The following is an 18591-nucleotide window of genomic DNA, read 5'->3' on the forward strand; positions in this document are numbered from 1 at the left end:
TCCTGCACCCACACGGGGGAGCATTTGGCCTGGTGCACCTCATCCAGCCCCGATTTGTGCTCCTGCACGGGAGCTGGGGCCGTAAAGTTCCCAGTGCATAATCGGTCTAAGTGGCTCGCAGTTCCAAATTTTTTTGAAAAGTGATCAAACCAAGTGTTCGTGGAGTTTTGAGCTTCCAGTTGCTGATCAAATCTCATCAGCCCCCAGAAGTGTGCCTCATTTTTCTCTTTAGTGACTATCTCTAATGTCTTCCACATACCTTTTGCATAACCTTTATTTTTTGTTTTGGGCTTTTTTTGGATCAGGTTTACTTTTAACTTTGCTGCCCTTGGCATGTTAGATTCGCTCTGATCATATCTGCTCCGTCTCAGGCAATTTAGTAACTTCATTTTAGGCTCTCTGCACTCTTGATCAAACCAATTGTTCTTCCGATTTTGCCCAGCCCTTATAGGTTTGTCGCTACTGAACAGAGGTTCGAGGAAGCTAAGTATCTGAGCCACATGCAATAAAGCATCACACTCCCGGTCTGATGGTAACTGCTTTTCCTTCACAGTATGGTAAATTAGCAAAAGAATTAGGGAGGTCTTCCTCAACGGAGTTATCTAGTTGAACTGGCTCCAGTAAGGCCGGGCATTGTAAAATTAATGAGGGTATACTTGAGGAATTGAAGGCAAGAATAAAATTTTTTTTGCTGGCTGCAAATAATTGATGGGATCTACCTTTACGAGGTCTATTGAATCATGGTTCATCTTTAATAATTTTATTTATTTATTTATTTATGATATTTATATACCACCCACCCCGGAGGCTCAGGGCGGTTTACATGGAACGTATGAACAGTACATGAAACAATCCATAACATATGAATAATCATAACAATAATACTAATAACTGATAGTTGTAACTGTGTGGGTTCTTAGATGCTGCTGAACATGGAATTTCTGGCTGAATCTCCTGCTACACTCAGTGCAACTAATACGGTTCTCCCCTATGTGGCTTGTTTGATGGCGTTGAAGACCGCCATTAACACTGAAACTCTTTCCACACTCTGAGTATTCTCCCCCGTGTGGGTTCTTTCATGTTGCTGAAGAGTACTACTTTGACTGAATCTCTTTCGACACTCTAAACATTCAAAAGGTTACTCCCCGGTGTGGATTCTCTGATGCTGCTGAAGAGTGCGACTGTGACTGAATCTTTTTCCACTCTCTGAGCATCCAAAAGGTTTCTCCCCTGAGTGGGTTTTTTGATGTTCCTGAAGACCGCCACTACGACTGAATGTCTTGCCACACTCAGAGCATTCAAAAGGTTTCTCCCCTGTATGGATTCTTTGATGTTGTTGAAGACCACTGCTGCGACTAAATGTCTTGCCACACTCTGAGCATCCAAAAGGTTTCTCCCCTGTATGGATTCTTTGATGTTGTTGAAGTTCACCATTGCGACTAAATGTCTTGCCACACTCTGAGCATCCAAAAGGTTTCTCCCCTGTATGGATTATTTGATGTTGTTGAAGACCACCACTGCGACTAAATTTCTTGCCACACTCTGAGCATCCAAAAGGTTTCTCCCCTGAGTGGGTTCTTTGATGTTCCTGAAGATGACCACTGCGACTAAATGTCTTGCCACACTCTGAGCATCCAAAAGGTTTCTCCCCTGTATGGATTCTTTGATGTTGTTGAAGACCACTGCTGCGACTAAATGTCTTGCCACACTCTGAGCATCCAAAAGGTTTCTCCCCTGTATGGATTCTTTGATGTTTTTGAAGACCACCACTGTGACTGAATGTCTTGCCACACTCTGAGCATCCAAAAGGTTTCTCCCCTGTATGGATTTTTTGATGTTGTTGAAGTTCACCACTGCGACTAAATGTCTTGCCACACTCTGAGCATCCAAAAGGTTTCTCCCCTGTATGGATTATTTGATGACTTTGAAGACCACCACTGCGACTAAATTTCTTGCCACACTCTGAGCATCCAAAAGGTTTCTCCCCTGAGTGGGTTCTTTGATGTTCCTGAAGATGACCACGTTGACTAAATGTCTTGCCACACTCTGAGCATCCAAAAGGTTTCTCCCCTGTATGGATTATTTGATGTTTTAGAAGATCACCACTGCGACTAAATTTCTTGCCACACTCTGAGCATCCAAAAGGTTTGTCCCCTGAGTGGGTTCTTTGATGTTCCTGAAGATGACCACGTTGACTAAATGTCTTGCCACACTCTGAGCATCCAAAAGGTTTCTCCCCTGTATGGATTATTTGATGTTTTAGAAGACCACCGCTGCAACTAAATTTCTTGCCACACTCTGAGCATACAAAAGGTTTCTCCCCTGAGTGGGTTCTTTGATGTTCCTGAAGACCACCACTTTGACTAAATGTCTTGCCACATTCTGAGCATCCAAAAGGTTTCCCCCCCGTATGGGTTCTTTGATGTTGTTGAAGAGTGCCACTGCAACTGAACGTCTTGCCACATTCTGACCATCCAAAAGGTTTCTCCGTGTGGGTGTTTTGATGCCACTGAAGAGTGCTACTGTGACTGAATCTCTTGCCACACTGTAAGCATTCAAAGGGTTTCTCCCCTGTGTGGATGATTTGATGTCGCTGAAGAGTCCAACGTCGACTAAACTTCTTCCCACACTCTGGGCATCTAAAAGGTTTCTCCCCTGTATGAGTTATTTGATGTTCATGAAGATGGCCTTTATGACGGAATCTCTTTCCACAGTCAGTGCATCCAAAAGGTTTCTCCCCTGTGTAGATGCGTTGATGTTGTTGAAGACTGCTACTTTGACTGAATCGCTTTCCACACTCTGAGTATGCAAAAGGTTTCTCTACTCTATGAGTTACTCGATGTTCTCGAAGATGGCTTCTTTGACAGAATCTCTTTCCACAGTCAGAGAATGCAAAAGGTTTCTCCCCCGTGTGAGTTCTGTGGTGTACAAGAAGTTGTGATCTATTTTTGAAGTACTTTCCACAGTGAATGCATTTCTTTGCCTCCATTATCCTGTGGTTTGGAAAATGCACATTAATTTTTATTCCAGCTTGCTTCTCAACCACATGGCCGCCTTTCTTTCTCTGAAGTTGTCCTTGATTCCTTTCCTGGTCATTCACGTTTTCCTTTCGAACTCTCAGTTTCTCCACCTCCTCATTCCACTGGTCATCCTCTGCTGGAATAAAGAGAGAGGTCCTGTCAGCCCCTAGTCCTGCTTGGCTGATCTGAACACCCTTTCCCCAGAATATCTACTCTTTAAGGATACCTCATCCTCCCCCAAACAGCCACAGCTGCCCAGAAGGAGTTTTGAACCCCCAAGAAGGCCGCCCCTCCCACTCCTGCAGGGTGTATGATTGTATGAAACCAAATGTTGCTCAGGAGGGGGTCAGAAATACCCCAGGGCAGTTCATTGCCCCTTCCCTGTGTATCACCGTCAGAGATACTCACTCTCAGCCAGCTCCTGTGGGAAGGAAACCTGCCCTTGGGATCCTCTGGAGGAATTCGCCAGGAATTCTTGGCCTGCGAGCCCTTTGTCCGTCTCCACCAGAGTCTCTCTTGGCCTTCTGGCTTCTTTTGCTGAGGAAGGGAGAGAGAGAGAGATCATTCTTCTATGGGGAAAGCAAGAAATTCCAGCATTTAAATTCTGTTCAAAGGCTGGATCCGTGGTCAAGGTCAAAGGCCACAATCCCACCCAGTGTCAGGGGAATGGATCTGTGAGGAAAAGCACCTCAAGGCTTAAGGTGGTTATTAAGTGTCCTGGTCCCACCTGCAGGTATTCCTGCCTTGGGTCTCCCTTTTGAGCGAACAGCCTGATCTTTGTCAAGGCCGGACTTCAGTAGGTGGGAGCTGGTTCCTTGAGAGACCCTATATCCAGTCGTGAAACCGGGAGGGAGGGGGATTAAGGGGGCTCTGACAGCCTCTGGGAAATCCCATCGAGGAGGGCCCTTGATTGGGTTGTTGACCAGATGAACTTGGGGTCCCGGAAGGTATAGGCCAAAGGGAAGCGAGGTGGACGTTATCCTCATGACGTGCTAAGGGGGCTTGAGAGCTTCCTGGGTCATTAAGATGACCACTTTTGTGCATAGTAGGGTTAGGTAGCAACCGTTAACACATATACTGCTGCGAGGTTACCAATGACAGGACTCCCGTAGCACCCAGGACATCTGTACAGATGGCCACTGAATTCGATTAAACTCATGTTTGAGGTCTGACGGAACTGCCAGGGGATGTAAAGTTTCCCTCCTGTAGAACCAGGCCCAAACCCACCCACCCGCACCCCATGCCCACACCGGTTGTGTGTTCCCAGATCTCCACGGTCCTTGTCATCATCAAAGAAAGCATTAGAAGAAAAGCATGATATTTCAACACAAAGATAAGGTTTCACAGCTCCCTGGCAACCTGGGGCCACAGGCTTGAGATAGCAGCTCTACACTCGCCACCTCCAACTGGCTACGGATCCCTGGCCCTAAAGAGGCACGTGGGACCTCCACAAGGGCCAGGGCCTTTTCATTCCTGGCCCCCACCTGGTGGAAGGAGCTCCCTGAGGAGATCAGGACCTTCCTGAACTCCCACAATTGTGCAGGGCCTGCAAAAGGGAGCTCCTCCCCCAGACTGAGAGGTCGGACCTAGCTAGGGATTGGCCATCCTATTGTTTGTTGAAATGATGCTCTAGTGGGGATGTCATTGTTCTCCCTTAGATTGAAATCGTTCTCTGTAAATGTTCTACAAGGTTTAATGTAAACCGTCCAGAGCCATAGGGAAGGGCGATATCGACATCTAATCTAAATAAATTAATGAATTGAATAAAAATAAATTGTGAGCATTGAACTATGAGGACCAGGCTTTGGTTGCTGGGAGGGTCATTTGCAGATCACAGGTATTTGTAATACAGCAGGAAACGGTCTTCTGCCCTGTCAAAATGTCCTACTTGATTAGTGGAACTGGAGATGCCGGGGATTGAACCAGGGGCCTTCCGCATGCCAAGAAGGAGCTCCGCCACCCAGCCACAGGCCTCCCCAAGGCCTCAAAAGGGTGTATTGCTACTCAATATTTTGATTCAGGGCACATCAAAATGGCAGCCATTTGCAATTTTGGCCCCCGGGAGGGATCCTTACCCAGAAAGGCCAGATCCTGAGAGATCTCCCGCATGACTTCCTTGTGCAGAGCTCTTTGTCCGGGATCCAGCAGGGCCCACTCGGCCTCCGTGAAAGAGACGGACACCTCCTCCAAGGAAAAGGGGCCCTGCAGGAGAAAGGAGACCCCCCCACCCTCAGAGATCTCGCCTGGCAGATACTGAACCCCGGAAGGGAGGCATCTGGGAAGGGACAGGGCGCTTGGCTTGGTCTGGGTCAAGGGGAGGGGGCTCAGAGCATCTCCCGCCTGGACCCCTTGCAGAGACTGCAGGAGCCCCCCTGGGGGAGGAGGAGGGACCCGGGTTGACCCCCTCTCACCTCTCCTACCTGGACTGGAGGGGCAGCAGGTGCTTCCACACCTCTGAGGAGACGACTGTTCAGGGGCATCTCTGCCCTGCCTGCGAGGGAGACAAAGGAGGGAGGGAGGGTCTTTGCTAGCTTGTTCCCCGATTCTTTTATCACCTGATTCTTCGTACACTCAGCAAGCTTTTTCACACTTCTTACTAAATTCTGGGAGAGGCAGCAGGAAAGGCAGGAAGGCAGGAAGGCAGGCAGGCAGGCAGGCAGGCAGGCAGGCAGGCAGGCAGGCAGGCAGGCAGGAAGGAAGGAAGGAAGGAAGGAAGGAAGGAAGGAAGGAAGGAAGGAAGGAAGGAAGGAAGGAAGGAAGGAAGGAAGGAAGGCAGGAAGGCAGGAAGGCAGGAAGGCAGGAAGGAAGGCAGGAAGGAAGGAAGGTAGGCAGGAAGGAAGGCAGGAAGGTAGGAAGGCAGGAAGGAAGGAAGGAAGGAAGGAAGGAAGGAAGGAAGGAAGGAAGGAAGGAAGGAAGGAAGGAAGGAAGGAAGGAAGGAAGGAAGGAGGGGTGTTTGCTTGTTTGTTCTCTGCCACAAACACCAAGCTTTTTGACGCTTTTTACTAAATTCTGGGAGAGGCAGCAGGAAAGGCAGGAAGGCAGGAAGGAAGGAAGGAAGGAAGGAAGGAAGGAAGGAAGGAAGGAAGGAAGGAAGGAAGGAAGGAAGGAAGGAAGGAAGGAAGGAAGGAAGGAAGGAAGGGTATTTGCTTCTTTGTTCTCTTTCTCAAACACCGCTTTTTCACGCTTTTTACTAAATTCTGGGAGAGGCCGGAGGGAAACATGAGGTGTGCACAAGCCTCAGAGATTATAAAAGCTGAACGCAAGTTCCAGACCTTTGTACCTGGCCTGGGTGGGAGGGAAAGAGGGTGGGGGAAACGACCGGGAAACGAGGTTGCTGTTTTATGTATTATTTTATGAGTAAATCCATGGGGACACAGAGTGCCGCAAATCAATTCCGCATCGTGTGACGAAGAATTTAATTTTTTCCCTGACCGGCACCCTTGACCCACCAAATGCACCCAGGCAAGAGGAGTCCTTCCCACAGGTAGGCGCATCTTGGCCACGATCCATGGCCTGCGCCTTCTGCCCCTCCTCGGGCGGAGCTCCTTTGGTGGCTTCTGTCTTCACGGAGGGTCCCAACCCCTGGAACAAAAGAGAAGGAAGGGAGGAGAGCAAGGAATGGGTCTCTGCAACCGCAAGGATTATCTAGGGGGATAACAAATTATCCAGTCAAAGAGGCCGCTGACGGAGGCTAAGCAGATGCTGAACAATCCGGAAACGTTGCCACAAGCTGGATGGGCAGACCGGATTCAGAACAGGCTAGTGCAGTACAGTGGGGCTTCTCGGGAGTAACCCAGTCCTGGGCTGCCCCTCCCTCCCTCCCTCGTGCAGGGCTGGGGCTGCCCTTACGGCCGTCCTGGAGGGAATGCAAGGGACCTTCTCCTGTGAATGGCAAGAGAAACCCCACCGCAGTTCTGTGCCACCCAGTTCACAGCAGAGCCTCGCCGAAATGTTTCCCCGTCTGCTGCGCCCTCTGGCCCCCCCTCCCCCGTGGGGCCTTTGGAGCTTGGCTGGGTCCCAGGTCCCTCCCGAAGATGGGGCTGCCGGGCAACAGAGCCTATGGAAAGCAGCGGTCAGCTGCCTTCGTGGACCCATCCGTATTCAGAGAGAGATTATTTACTATCAAAGATAATTGGCCTGTAGTTCATAAAGGGACCCTTCCCTCTCTCTTCCAACATCTAACCCCCCCCCACCCCACGATTTACTTACAAGGAAACCTTCCCTAGATCCGGCTGCAAGCCTCCCCCACTCCTTTGCAAGGAACGTTCCCTGGATCTGCGCCTTGCCTCTTTGCTGCTGCTGCTGCAGACCTGACTTCTCTCTTGCCAAAAAGACACTCCCCCTCCCCTGGATGATCCTTTCCTCTCTTAGCCCCCCTCCCGTGCTTGGCCTCTCTAGGAAAGAAATCAGTCCCCTTAACCCTTGCAGAGCTGGACAGAAAAGAAAACAATCCCTTCTCCACCTTCCCTCGCTCAAACAGACTGACCAAGTGGATTCCGGCCGGGCTGCAGCTCAGGGGGGCTCCTCGGGAGTAACCTGCCCCGGGGCTACCATTAAGGTTGCCTACAGCATAGAAATGACCTGAGACATGCTTTCTTGAAAATATGCAAAAAGATTAACCGCTCTATGGACTAGAATCCATTGCAAAGTCTAATTGAAACGGTCTCCATATACTGTGCCCATAGCCCCGTTGGGATTTTAGGACTCAGCTGGGTCCTGAGTCCCTCCAGAGAAATATAGGCTAAGGGAGAGTGCTTGAACTGGAAGGCTCACGCCTTGAATAAATCTTTGTTGGTCTTAAAGGTGCTCCTGGACTATTGGGGCGGGGGAATAGTACTGTCTATGGACAACCAAAACCTCCACCCAAGATGTTTAACACAAGAGCCTCTTGTGGCGCAGAGTGGAAAGGCAGTAGATGTGCTGTCTGAAAGCTCTGCCCATGAGGCTGGGAGTTCAATCCCAGCAGCCGGCTCAAGGTCGACTCAGCCTTCCCTCCTTCCGAGGTCGGTAAAATGAGTACCCAGCTTGCTGGGGGGTAAACGGGAATGACTGGGGAAGGCACTGGCAAACCACCCCGTATTGAGTCTGCCATGAAAACGCTGGAGGGCGTCACCCCAAGGGTCAGACATGACCCGGTGCTTGCACAGGGGATACCTTTACCTTTAAGCACTTACATGACCTCTCCTACGTTTTCTTAGATGCCATGCAAGATTTCTTTTTTACAATTTAAATTTTCATACGCACAAACATTCAAAACATACACTATAGCTGCAGATGATTTCCACAGTGACTGAAACTCCACGCTTGGAGGATTCAAAAGGTTTTCCCAGTCTGTGAGTTCTTTAAAGCCACTGAAGAGGGCCACGGTCACTCAGTCTCTTTGTACTCTCAGAGCATCCGGAAGCTTTCCCCCCTGTGTGATGGCACGGGAGATGGTCACTCATACTGAATCATAATGAATCTTCTTATACACTCAAGACAAAAGTTATTGCACTAGGCCGTAGGCCATTAAAATTGTTAAAAATACACACAGAATAAAAAGTACACAATTCGTACGTTCTGCTCATTTGCCCACAGTATCTGCCACTAGGCTAGCTTGTATCTTTCTTGCAGCCAACGCAAAGGTGGTAAACCTTTGTGTCACAAATGGGTCCGTACAGGGAAGCAAATACCTTAATTTATCATGAGCGGAAGAAAATGCTCCTGGTATAATTTCATTTAGAAGTTTCCCCCTAGGATCTGTGCAAAGTGGGCACTCCAATAGAGAGTGTGGCAGATCTTGAACTGCTGGGTTCCCCCAGATACAGAGATGTCGCAAAAGAGGAATTTGAGCATATCTCCCAGTCAGAACAGAAGAGGGCATTGACTAAAATCTCAGGGCTAAAAATACTACCCTTAGCTTGCTCACATATATATATTATCCAGATACAGGGCTCTGCTGTGATCTTTCTTAAGGGTCTTAAACCACAGGGCACACCTGGACTGCACAATTTTTGCATCCTGGAGGAAAACACACTCTCTTAGGTCTTTGTTATTTCCTAATTTTGCTATCAATCATCTTGGACCGTGTAATGTGAAACAATACCATCTATGAAGGCAGAAAGTGGCCCTTTAACTTCTAAGGCAGAGTTAAAGCACTGATGGCTGAAAGAGTTTGCAGTAGGCAGTATATTTTTCTTCCACCATTTAGCAGGGCTAGATGAGCGCGAGCTCTAATAGAGGGAAGTCCAAGCTCTGTCCTTATCAAGGCAGCCCGGGCCCCTTTGGGAAGGGCTAAGACACATCTCATGAAGGTGTTCTGAATGGATTATAAGCCACTGAGCGCATGCTCCTTCCTGCCCCAAACTTCAATACCATACAGTAATCTGGGGATGATCTTAGTTGTGAAAAGTTTGATACCTGGTTCTATGAGGTGTCCCCCCTTTGTAGGGTAAAATCTCATGATTGCCCCCAAGGTCTTTATTGCTGAGGCTTTTAGGGATGCTACATGGACATTTCATGACAGGGTGTCAGAGAATGTCACACCTAAATACTTAAATGATTTTCATTATTCGATTTGGGTGCCCTGTATGCTCCAAGTTGATCTTTTTGGTTTTCTTTTAAAGACAATGATTTTTAGTTTTGATAGTTAACAGTTAGAGCATCCTCTCTATAGTAATCACCCAATCCGTCCAGCAGCCTACTTAATCCGACACTGATCAGAGAGAAAATTGCCATATCATCCGTATACAGCAAGACAGAGATTTTCCGCTGGCCTGTAGAGGTTGCCACAAATTGTATGCTGGCTAATCTCTGCACTATATCGTTAATGTCGTTCTTTTATCTTGTTAATGCCAGATGTTTTTATGTATCTTAAATTTGACTACTGGTCTAGTACCGTAATAATAAAGACTTGACTTGATATCGTTAATAAACAAATTAAAGAGCAAAGGAGCCAGGACCCAGCCTTGCTTGACTCCGTTTCTGATTGGAATATCCTTTGTTACAGATCCTGATGGTCCCACTTTAAGTTTTGCCAATGTGTCAGTACGTAATTGGCGCAAAAGGGACATAAGACGCTCATCCAACTTTGTCCTATCTAGCTTCTGCCAAAGCTCCCTAGCGATAGAGTCAAAGGCTGCTGCTAAGTCAACAAAGGCCACATATAAAGCTTTGGCTGGACCATTCATTCCATAAGCAGCCAGATGGTAAAGCGTTTGGCAGTGATCTATTGTGGAATGTCCTTTTCTGAACCCCGCTTGGTGTGGGAAGATTGCATTATTTTTATCGACCCAGTCTTCCAGCTTTTTAAGTAAAAATTTACCATAGATCTTAGAAGATATGTTTAATAAGCTAACTGGACGGTAATTGTATGGGTCTGTTTTATCCCCTTTTTTATGTTTTGGGACTACAATACTCGTCTTACAACCTTCTGGGAATTTACCCATGTTGTTGATTTGTATCAACATCTTGGCTAAGATCAGAGACCACCAGTCAGGAAAGGTTTTAAAGAAGTCAGAGGGTAGCAGATCTTCTCCAAGTCATTTGTCTGAAGCCAGCGCTGAAATTATATCTCTGACCTCTGTTGCTGCCACCGGGGCCCTGTGGATTGTCATCTGTCCCAGAGAGCTGGGATATGACCATTTATGCACTGGAGGTTTCATGCTGGGCTGCAGGCTGGAGTTTTAGTCGTGGCAGGTTGCTCTACCTGCACCCACACGGGGGAGCATTTGGCCTGGTGCACCTCATCCAGCCCCGATTTGTGCTCCTGCACGGGAGCTGGGGCCGTAAAGTTCCCAGTGCATAATCGGTCTAAGTGGCTCGCAGTTCCAAATTTTTTTGAAAAGTGATCAAACCAAGTGTTCGTGGAGTTTTGAGCTTCCAGTTGCTGATCAAATCTCATCAGCCCCCAGAAGTGTGCCTCATTTTTCTCTTTAGTGACTATCTCTAATTTCTTCCACATACCTTTTGCATAACCTTTATTTTTTGTTTTGGGCTTTTTTTGGATCAGGTTTACTTTTAACTTTGCTGCCCTTAGCATGTTAGATTCGCTCTGATCATATCTGCTCCGTCTCAGGCAATTTAGTAACTTCATTTTAGGCTCTCTGCACTCTTGATCAAACCAATTGTTCTTCGGATTTTGCCCAGCCCTTATAGGTTTGTCGCTACTGAACAGAGGTTCGAGGAAGCTAAGTATCTGAGCCAAAGGCAATAAAGCATCACACTCCCGGTCTGATGGTAACTGCTTTTCCTTCACAGTATGGTAAATTAGCAAAAGAATTAGGGAGGTCTTCCTCAACGGAGTTATCTAGTTGAACTGGCTCCAGTAAGGCCGGGCATTGTAAAATTAATGAGGGTATACATGAGGAATTGAAGGCAAGAATAAAAATTTTTTTGCTGGCTGTAAATAATTGATGGGATCTACCTTTACGAGGTCTATTGAATCATGGTTCATCTTTAATAATTTTATTTATTTATTTATTATATTTATATACCACCCACCTCGGAGGCTCAGGGCAGTTTACATGGAACGTATGAACAGTACATGAAACAATCCATAACATATGAATAATCATAACAATAATACTAATAACTGATAGTGGTAACTGTGTGGGTTCTTAGATGCTGCTGAACATGGAATTTCTGGCTGAATCTCCTGCCACACTCAGTGCAACTAATAGGGATCTCCCCTATGTGGCTTGTTTGATGGCGTTGAAGACCGCCATTAACACTGAAACTCTTTCCACACTCTGAGTATTCTCCCCCGTGTGGGTTCTTTCATGTTGCTGAAGAGTACTACTTTGACTGAATCTCTTTCGACACTATAAATATTCAAAAGGTTACTCCCCGGTGAGGATTCTCTGATACTGCTGAAGAGTGCGACTCTGACTGAATCTCTTTCCACACTCTGAGCATCCAAAAGGTTTCTCCCCTGAGTGGGTTCTTTGATGTTCCTGAAGACCGCCACTACGACTGAATGTCTTGCCACACTCTGAGCATCCAAAAGGTTTCTCTCCTGTATGGGTTCTTTGATATTTGTGAAGAGTGTTAGGGTGGCTGAATGTCTTTCCACACTCTGAGCATCCATACGGTTTCTCCCCTGTGTGGGTTGTTTGATGGCGCTTAAGATCGCGTCTCCGACTAAATCTCTTTCCACATTCTGTGCATCCAAAAGGTTTCTCCCCAGTATGGATTCTTTGGTGTTGTTGAAGATCACCACTGCGACTAAATGTCTTGCCACACTCTGAGCATCCAAAAGGTTTCTCCCCAGTATGGATTCTTTGGTGTTGTTGAAGATGACCACTGCGAGTGAATGTCTTGCCACACTCTGAGCATCCAAAAGGTTTCTCCCCAGTATGGATTCTTTGGTGTTGTTGAAGATCACCACTGAGACTAAATGTCTTGCCACACTCTGAGCATACAAAAGGTTTCTCCCCTGTATGGATTCTTTGATGTTGTTGAAGACCACCACTGCGACTAAATGTCTTGCCACACTCTGAGCATACAAAAGGTTTCTCCCCTGTATGGATTCTTTGATGTTCCTGAAGATGACCACTGCGACTAAATGTCTTGCCACATTCTGAACACACAAAAGGTTTCTGCCCTGTATGGATTCTTTGATGTTGTTGAAGACCACTGCTGCGACTAAATGTCTTGCCACACTCTGAGCATCCAAAAGGTTTCTCCCCTGAGTGGGTTCTTTGGTGTTGTTGAAGATCACCACTGCGACTAAATGTCTTGCCACACTCTGAGCATCCAAAAGGTTTCTCCCCTGAGTGGGTTCTTTGATGTTCCTGAAGACCACCACTGCGACTAAATGTCTTGCCACACTCTGAGCATCCAAAAGGTTTCTCCCCTGAGTGGGTTCTTTGATGTTCCTGAAGATGACCACTGCGACTAAATGTCTTGCCACACTCTGAGCATCCAAAAGGTTTCCCCCCCGTATGGGTTTTTTGATGTTGTTGAAGATAACCACTGCGACTGAACGTCTTGCCACATTCTGAGCATGCAAAAGGTTTCTCTACTCTATGAGTTACTCGATGTTCTCGAAGATGGCTTCTTTGACAGAATCTCTTTCCACAGTCAGAGCATGCAAAAGGTTTCGCCCCTGGATGAGTTGTTTGATGTTCTTGAAGATGGCCTCTCTGATTGAATCTCTTTCCACAGTCAGTGCATGCAAAAGGTTTCTCCCCTGTGTGGATGCGTTGATGTTGTTGAAGACTGCTACTTTGACAGAATCGCTTTCCACACTCTGAGCATGCAAAAGGTTTCTCTACTCTATGAGTTACTCGATGTTCTCGAAGATGGCTTCTTTGACAGAATCTCTTTCCACAGTCAGAACATCCAAAAGGTTTCTCCTCCGTGTGAGTTCTGTGGTGTGGTGCCCACACCGGTTGTGTGTTCCCAGATCTCCACGGTCCTTGTCATCATCAAAGAAAGCATTAGAAGAAAAGCATGATATTTCAACACAAAGATAAGGTTTCACAGCTCCCTGGCAACCTGAGGCCACAGGCTTGAGATAGCAGCTCTACACTCGCCACCTCCAACTGGCTACGGATCCCTGGCCCTAAAGAGGCACGTGGGACCTCCACAAGGGCCAGGGCCTTTTCATTCCTGGCCCCCACCTGGTGGAAGGAGCTCCCTGAGGAGATCAGGACCTTCCTGAACTACCACAATTGTGCAGGGCCTGCAAAAGGGAGCTCCTCCCCCAGACCTAGCTAGGGATTGGCCATCCTATTGTTTGTTGAAATGATGCTCTAGTGGGGGATCAAAATGGCAGCCATTTGCAATTTTGGCCCCAGTGTGGGATCCTTACCCAGAAAGGCCACAGCCTGAGAGATCTCCAGCATGACTTCCGCGTGCAGAGCTCTTTGTCCGGGATCCAGCAGGGCCCATTCGGCCTCCGTGAAAGAGACGGACACCTCCTCCAAGGAAAAGGGGCCCTGGAGGAGAAAGCAGACCCCCCCTCAGAGATCTCGCCTGGCAGAGACTGACCCCCGGAAGGGAGGCGTCTGGGAAGGGGCAGGGCGCTTCGCTTGGGGTGGGGCAAGGGGAGGGGGCTCAGAGCATCTCCCGCCTGGACCCCTTGCAGAGACTGCAGGAGCCCCCCTGGGGGAGGAGGAGGGACCCGGGCTGACCCCCTCTCACCTCTCCTACCTGGACTGGAGGGGCAGCAGCCGATTCCACACCTCTGAGGAGACGACGGTTCAGGGGCATCTCTGCCCTGCCTGCGAGGGAGACAAAGGAGGGAGGGAGGGAGGGAGGAAGGAAGGAAGAGTTTTTGCTTGTTTGTTCTCTGCCTCAAACACCAAGCTTTTTCACGCTTTTTACTAAATTCTGGGAGAGGCCGGAGGGAAACATGAGGTGTGCACAAGCCTCAGAGATTGTAAAGGCTGAATGCAAGTTCCAGACCTTTGTACCTGGCCTGGGTGGGAGGGAAAGAGGGAGGGGGAAACGAGGCCGCCCGGGGAAAGGAGGTTGCTGTTTTATGTATTATTTTATGAGTAAATCCATGGGGACACAGAGTACCGCAAATGAATTCCGCATCGTGTGACGAAGAATTTAATTTTTTCCCTGACCGGCACCCTCGACCCACCAAATGCACCCAGCCAAGAGGAGTCCTTCCCACAGGTAGGCGCATCTTGGGCACGATCCATGGCCTGCGCCTTCTGCCCCTCCTCGGGCAGAGCTCCTTCGGTGGCTTCTGTCTTCACGGAGGGTCCCGACCCCTGGAACAAAAGATGAGGAAGGGAGGAGAGCAAGGAATGGGTCTCTGCAACCGCAAGGATTATCTAGGGGGATAACAAATTATCCAGTCAAAGAGGCCGCTGACGGAGGCTAAGCAGATGCTGAACAATCCGGAAACGTTGCCACAAGCTGGATGGGCAGACCGGATTCTGACCAGGCTACTGCAGTACAGTGGGGCTTCTCGGGAGTAACCCAGTCCTGGGCTGCCCCTCCCTCCCTCCCTCGTGCAGGGCTGGGGCTGCCCTTACGGCCGTCCTGGAGGGAATGCAAGGGACCTTCTCCTGCGAATGGCAAGAGAAACCCCACCGCAGTTCTGTGCCACCCAGTTCACAGCAGAGCCTCGCCGAAATGTTTCCCCGTCTGCTGCGCCCTCTGCCCCCCCCTCCGTCCCCCGTGGGGCCTTTGGAGCTTGGCTGGGTCCCAGGTCCCTCCCGAAGATGGGGCTGCCGGGCAACAGAGCCTATGGAAAGCAGCGGTCAGCTGCCTTCGTAGACCCATCCGTATTCAGAGAGAGATTATTTACTATCAAAGATCATTGGCCTGTAGTTCAAAAAGGGACCAATGACCCCCCTTCCCTCTCTCTTCCAACATCTAACCCCCCCCCCACACACACACACACGATTTACTTACAAGGAAACCTTCCCTAGATCCGGCTGCAAGCCTCCCCCACTCCTGTGCAAGGAACGTTCCCTGGATCTGGTTCCCTCTTTGCTGCTGCTGCTGCTGCTGCAGACCTGACCTCTCTCTTGCCAAAAAGACCCTCCCCCCCCCTGCATGAGCCTTTCCTCTCTTAGCCCCCCTCCCTTGCTTGGCCTCTCTAGGAAAGAAATCAGTACCCTTAACCCTTGCAGAGCTGGACAGAAAAGAAAAAAATCCCCTCTCCACCTTCCCTCGCTCAGACTGACCAAGTGGATTCCGGCCAGGGTGCAGCTCAGGGGAGCTCCTTGGAAGTAACCCGCCCCGTTAAGGTTGCCTACAGCATTGAAATGACCTGAGACATGCTTTCTTGAAAATATGCAAAAAGATTAACCGCTCTATGGACTAGAATCCATTGCAAAGTCTAATCGAAACGGTCTCCATATACTGTGCCCATAGCCCCGTTGGGATTTTAGGACTCAGCTGGGTCCTGAGTCCCTCCAGAGAAATAGAGGCTAAGGGAGAGTGCTTGCACTGGAAGGCTCACGCCTTGAATAAATCTTTGTTGGTCTTAAAGGTGCTCCTGGACTATTGGGGCGGTGGAATAGTACTGTCTATGGACAACCAAAGCCTCCACCTAAGATGTTTAATACAAGAGCCTCTTGTGGCGCAGAGTGGAAAGGCAGCAGATATGCTGTCTGAAAGCTCTGACCATGAGGCTGGGAGTTCAATCCCAGCAGCCGGCTCAAGGTTGACTCAGCCTTCCATCCTTCCGAGGTCGGTAAAATGAGGACCCAGTTTGCTGCTGGGGGGTAAACGGTAATGACTGGGGAAGGCCCTGGCAAACCACCCCGTATTGAGTCTGCCATGAAAACGCTGGAGGGCGTCACCCCAAGGGTCAGACATGACCCGGTGCTAGCATAGGGGAGACCTTTACCTTTACCTTTAAGCAGTTACATGATCTCTCCTACGTTTTCTTAGATGCCATACAAGATTTCTTTTTTACAATTTAAATTTTCATACGCACAAACATTCAAAACATACACTATAGCTGCAGATGATTTCCACAGTGACTGAAACTCCACGCTTGGAGGATTCAAAAGGTTTTCCCAGTCTGGGAGCTCTTTAAAGCCACTGAAGAGGGCCACGGTCACTCAGTCTCTTTGTACTCTCAGAGCATCCGGAAGGTTTCCCCCCTGTGTGATGGCACGGGAGATGGTCACTCATACTGAATCATAATGAATCTTCTTATACACTCAAGACAAAAGTTATTGCACTAGGCCGTAGGCCATTAAAATTGTTAAAAATACACACAGAATAAAAAGTACACAATTCGTACGTTCTGCTCATTTGCCCACAGTATCTGCCACTAGGCTAGCTTGTATCTTTCTTGCAGCCAACGCAAAGGTGGTAAACCTTTGTGTCACAAATGGGTCCGTACAGGGAAGCAAATACCTTAATTTATCATGAGCGGAAGACAATGCTCCTGGTATAATTTCATTTAGAAGTTTCCCCCTAGGATCTGTGCAAAGTGGGCACTCCAATAGAGAGTGTGGCACATCTTGAACTGCTGGGTTCCCCCAGATACAGAGATGTTGCAAAAGAGGAATTTGAGCATATCTCCCAGTCAGAACAGAAGAGGGCATTGACTAAAATCTCAGGGCTAAGAATACTACCCTTAGCTTGCTCACATATATATATTATCCAGATACAGGGCTCTGCTGTGATCTTTCTTAAGGGTCTTAAACCACAGGGCACACCTGGACTGCACAATTTTTGCATCCTGGAGGAAAACACACTCTCTTAGGTCTTTGTTATTTCCTAATTTTGCTATCAATCATCTTGGACCGTGTAATGTGAAACAATACCATCTATGAAGGCAGAAAGTGGCCCTTTAACTTCTAAGGCAGAGTTAAAGCACTGATGGCTGAAAGAGTTTGCAGTAGGCAGTATATTTTTCTTCCACCATTTAGCAGGGCTAGATGAGCGCGAGGTCTAAAAGAGGGAAGTCCAAGCTCTGTCCTTATCAAGGCAGCCCGGGCCCCTTTGGGAAGGGCTAAGACACATCTCATGAAGGTGTTCTGAATGGCTTGTTAGCCACTGAGCGCTTGCTCCTTCCTGCCCCAAACTTCAATACCATACAGTAATCTGGGGATGATCTTAGTTGTGAAAAGTTTGATACCTGGTTCTATGAGGTGTCCCCCCTTTGTAGGGTAAAATCTCATGATTGCCCCCAAGGTCTTTATTGCTGAGGCTTTTAGGGATGCTACATGGACATTTCATGACAGGGTGTCAGAGAATGTCACACCTAAATACTTAAATGATTTTCATTATTCGATTTGGGTGCCCTGTATGCTCCAAGTTGATCTTTTTGGTTTTCTTTTAAAGACAATGATTTTTAGTTTTGATAGTTAACAGTTAGAGCATCCTCTCTATAGTAATCACCCAATCCGTCCAGCAGCCTACTTAATCCGACACTGATCAGAGAGAAAATTGCCATATCATCCGTATACAGCAAGACAGAGATTTTCCGCTGGCCTGTAGAGGTTGCCACAAATTGTATGCTGGCTAATCTCTGCACTATATCATTAATGTCGTTCTTTTATCTTGTTAATGCCAGATGTTTTTATGTATCTTAAATTTGACTACTGGTCTAGTACCGTAATAATAAAGACTTGACTTGATATCGTTAATAAACAAATTAAAGAGCAAAGGAGCCAGGACCCAGCCTTGCTTGACTCCGTTTCTGATTGGAATATCCTTTGTTACAGATCCTGATGGTCCCACTTTAAGTTTTGCCAATGTGTCAGTACGTAATTGGCGCAAAAGGGACATAAGACGCTCATCCAACTTTGTCCTATCTAGCTTCTGCCAAAGCTCCCTAGCGATAGAGTCAAAGGCTGCTGCTAAGTCAACAAAGGCCACATATAAAGCTTTGGCTGGACCATTCATTCCATAAGCAGCCAGATGGTAAAGCGTTTGGCAGTGATCTATTGTGGAATGTCCTTTTCTGAACCCCGCTTGGTGTGGGAAGATTGCATTATTTTTATCGGCCCAGTCTTCCAGCTTTTTAAGTAAAAATTTACCATAGATCTTAGAAGATATGTTTAATAAGCTAACTGGACGGTAATTGTATGGGTCTGTTTTATCCCCTTTTTTATGTTTTGGGACTACAATACTCGTCTTACAACCTTCTGGGAATTTACCC

The 18591-nt window shown here is 47.9% G+C and overlaps 1 protein-coding gene, 1 long non-coding RNA gene and 1 pseudogene across 3 annotated transcripts; 1 reads left to right on the forward strand and 2 right to left on the reverse strand.

Annotated features, from left to right (window-relative positions):
* Window positions 1–744: 744 nt before the first annotated feature.
* Window positions 745–7360, reverse strand: LOC143827121 (uncharacterized). The gene is given in 7 exon segments (XM_077316390.1): window positions 745–1054; window positions 1057–3156; window positions 3429–3557; window positions 5096–5222; window positions 5441–5511; window positions 6470–6602; window positions 7230–7360. Coding segments are annotated over 6 exon segments (2658 nt in total). The 5' UTR covers window positions 6531–6602; window positions 7230–7360; the 3' UTR covers window positions 745–884.
* Window positions 1761–13145, forward strand: LOC143827133 (uncharacterized). The gene is made up of 3 exons (XR_013227198.1): window positions 1761–1893; window positions 2815–2898; window positions 13015–13145. It is a non-coding gene; the product is annotated as an uncharacterized LOC143827133 (long non-coding RNA).
* LOC143827123 (uncharacterized) lies at window positions 11450–15515 on the reverse strand (annotated as a pseudogene). The gene is made up of 5 exons (XR_013227193.1): window positions 15378–15515; window positions 14596–14728; window positions 14157–14227; window positions 13816–13942; window positions 11450–13419 (listed from the first exon to the last, which is right to left on the reverse strand). The product of XR_013227193.1 is annotated as an uncharacterized LOC143827123 (transcript).
* Window positions 15516–18591: the final 3076 nt, after the last annotated feature.

The sequence above is a fragment of the Paroedura picta genome, chromosome 17 (assembly GCF_049243985.1).
Source record: "Paroedura picta isolate Pp20150507F chromosome 17, Ppicta_v3.0, whole genome shotgun sequence".
Lineage (NCBI taxonomy): Eukaryota > Metazoa > Chordata > Lepidosauria > Squamata > Gekkonidae > Paroedura > Paroedura picta.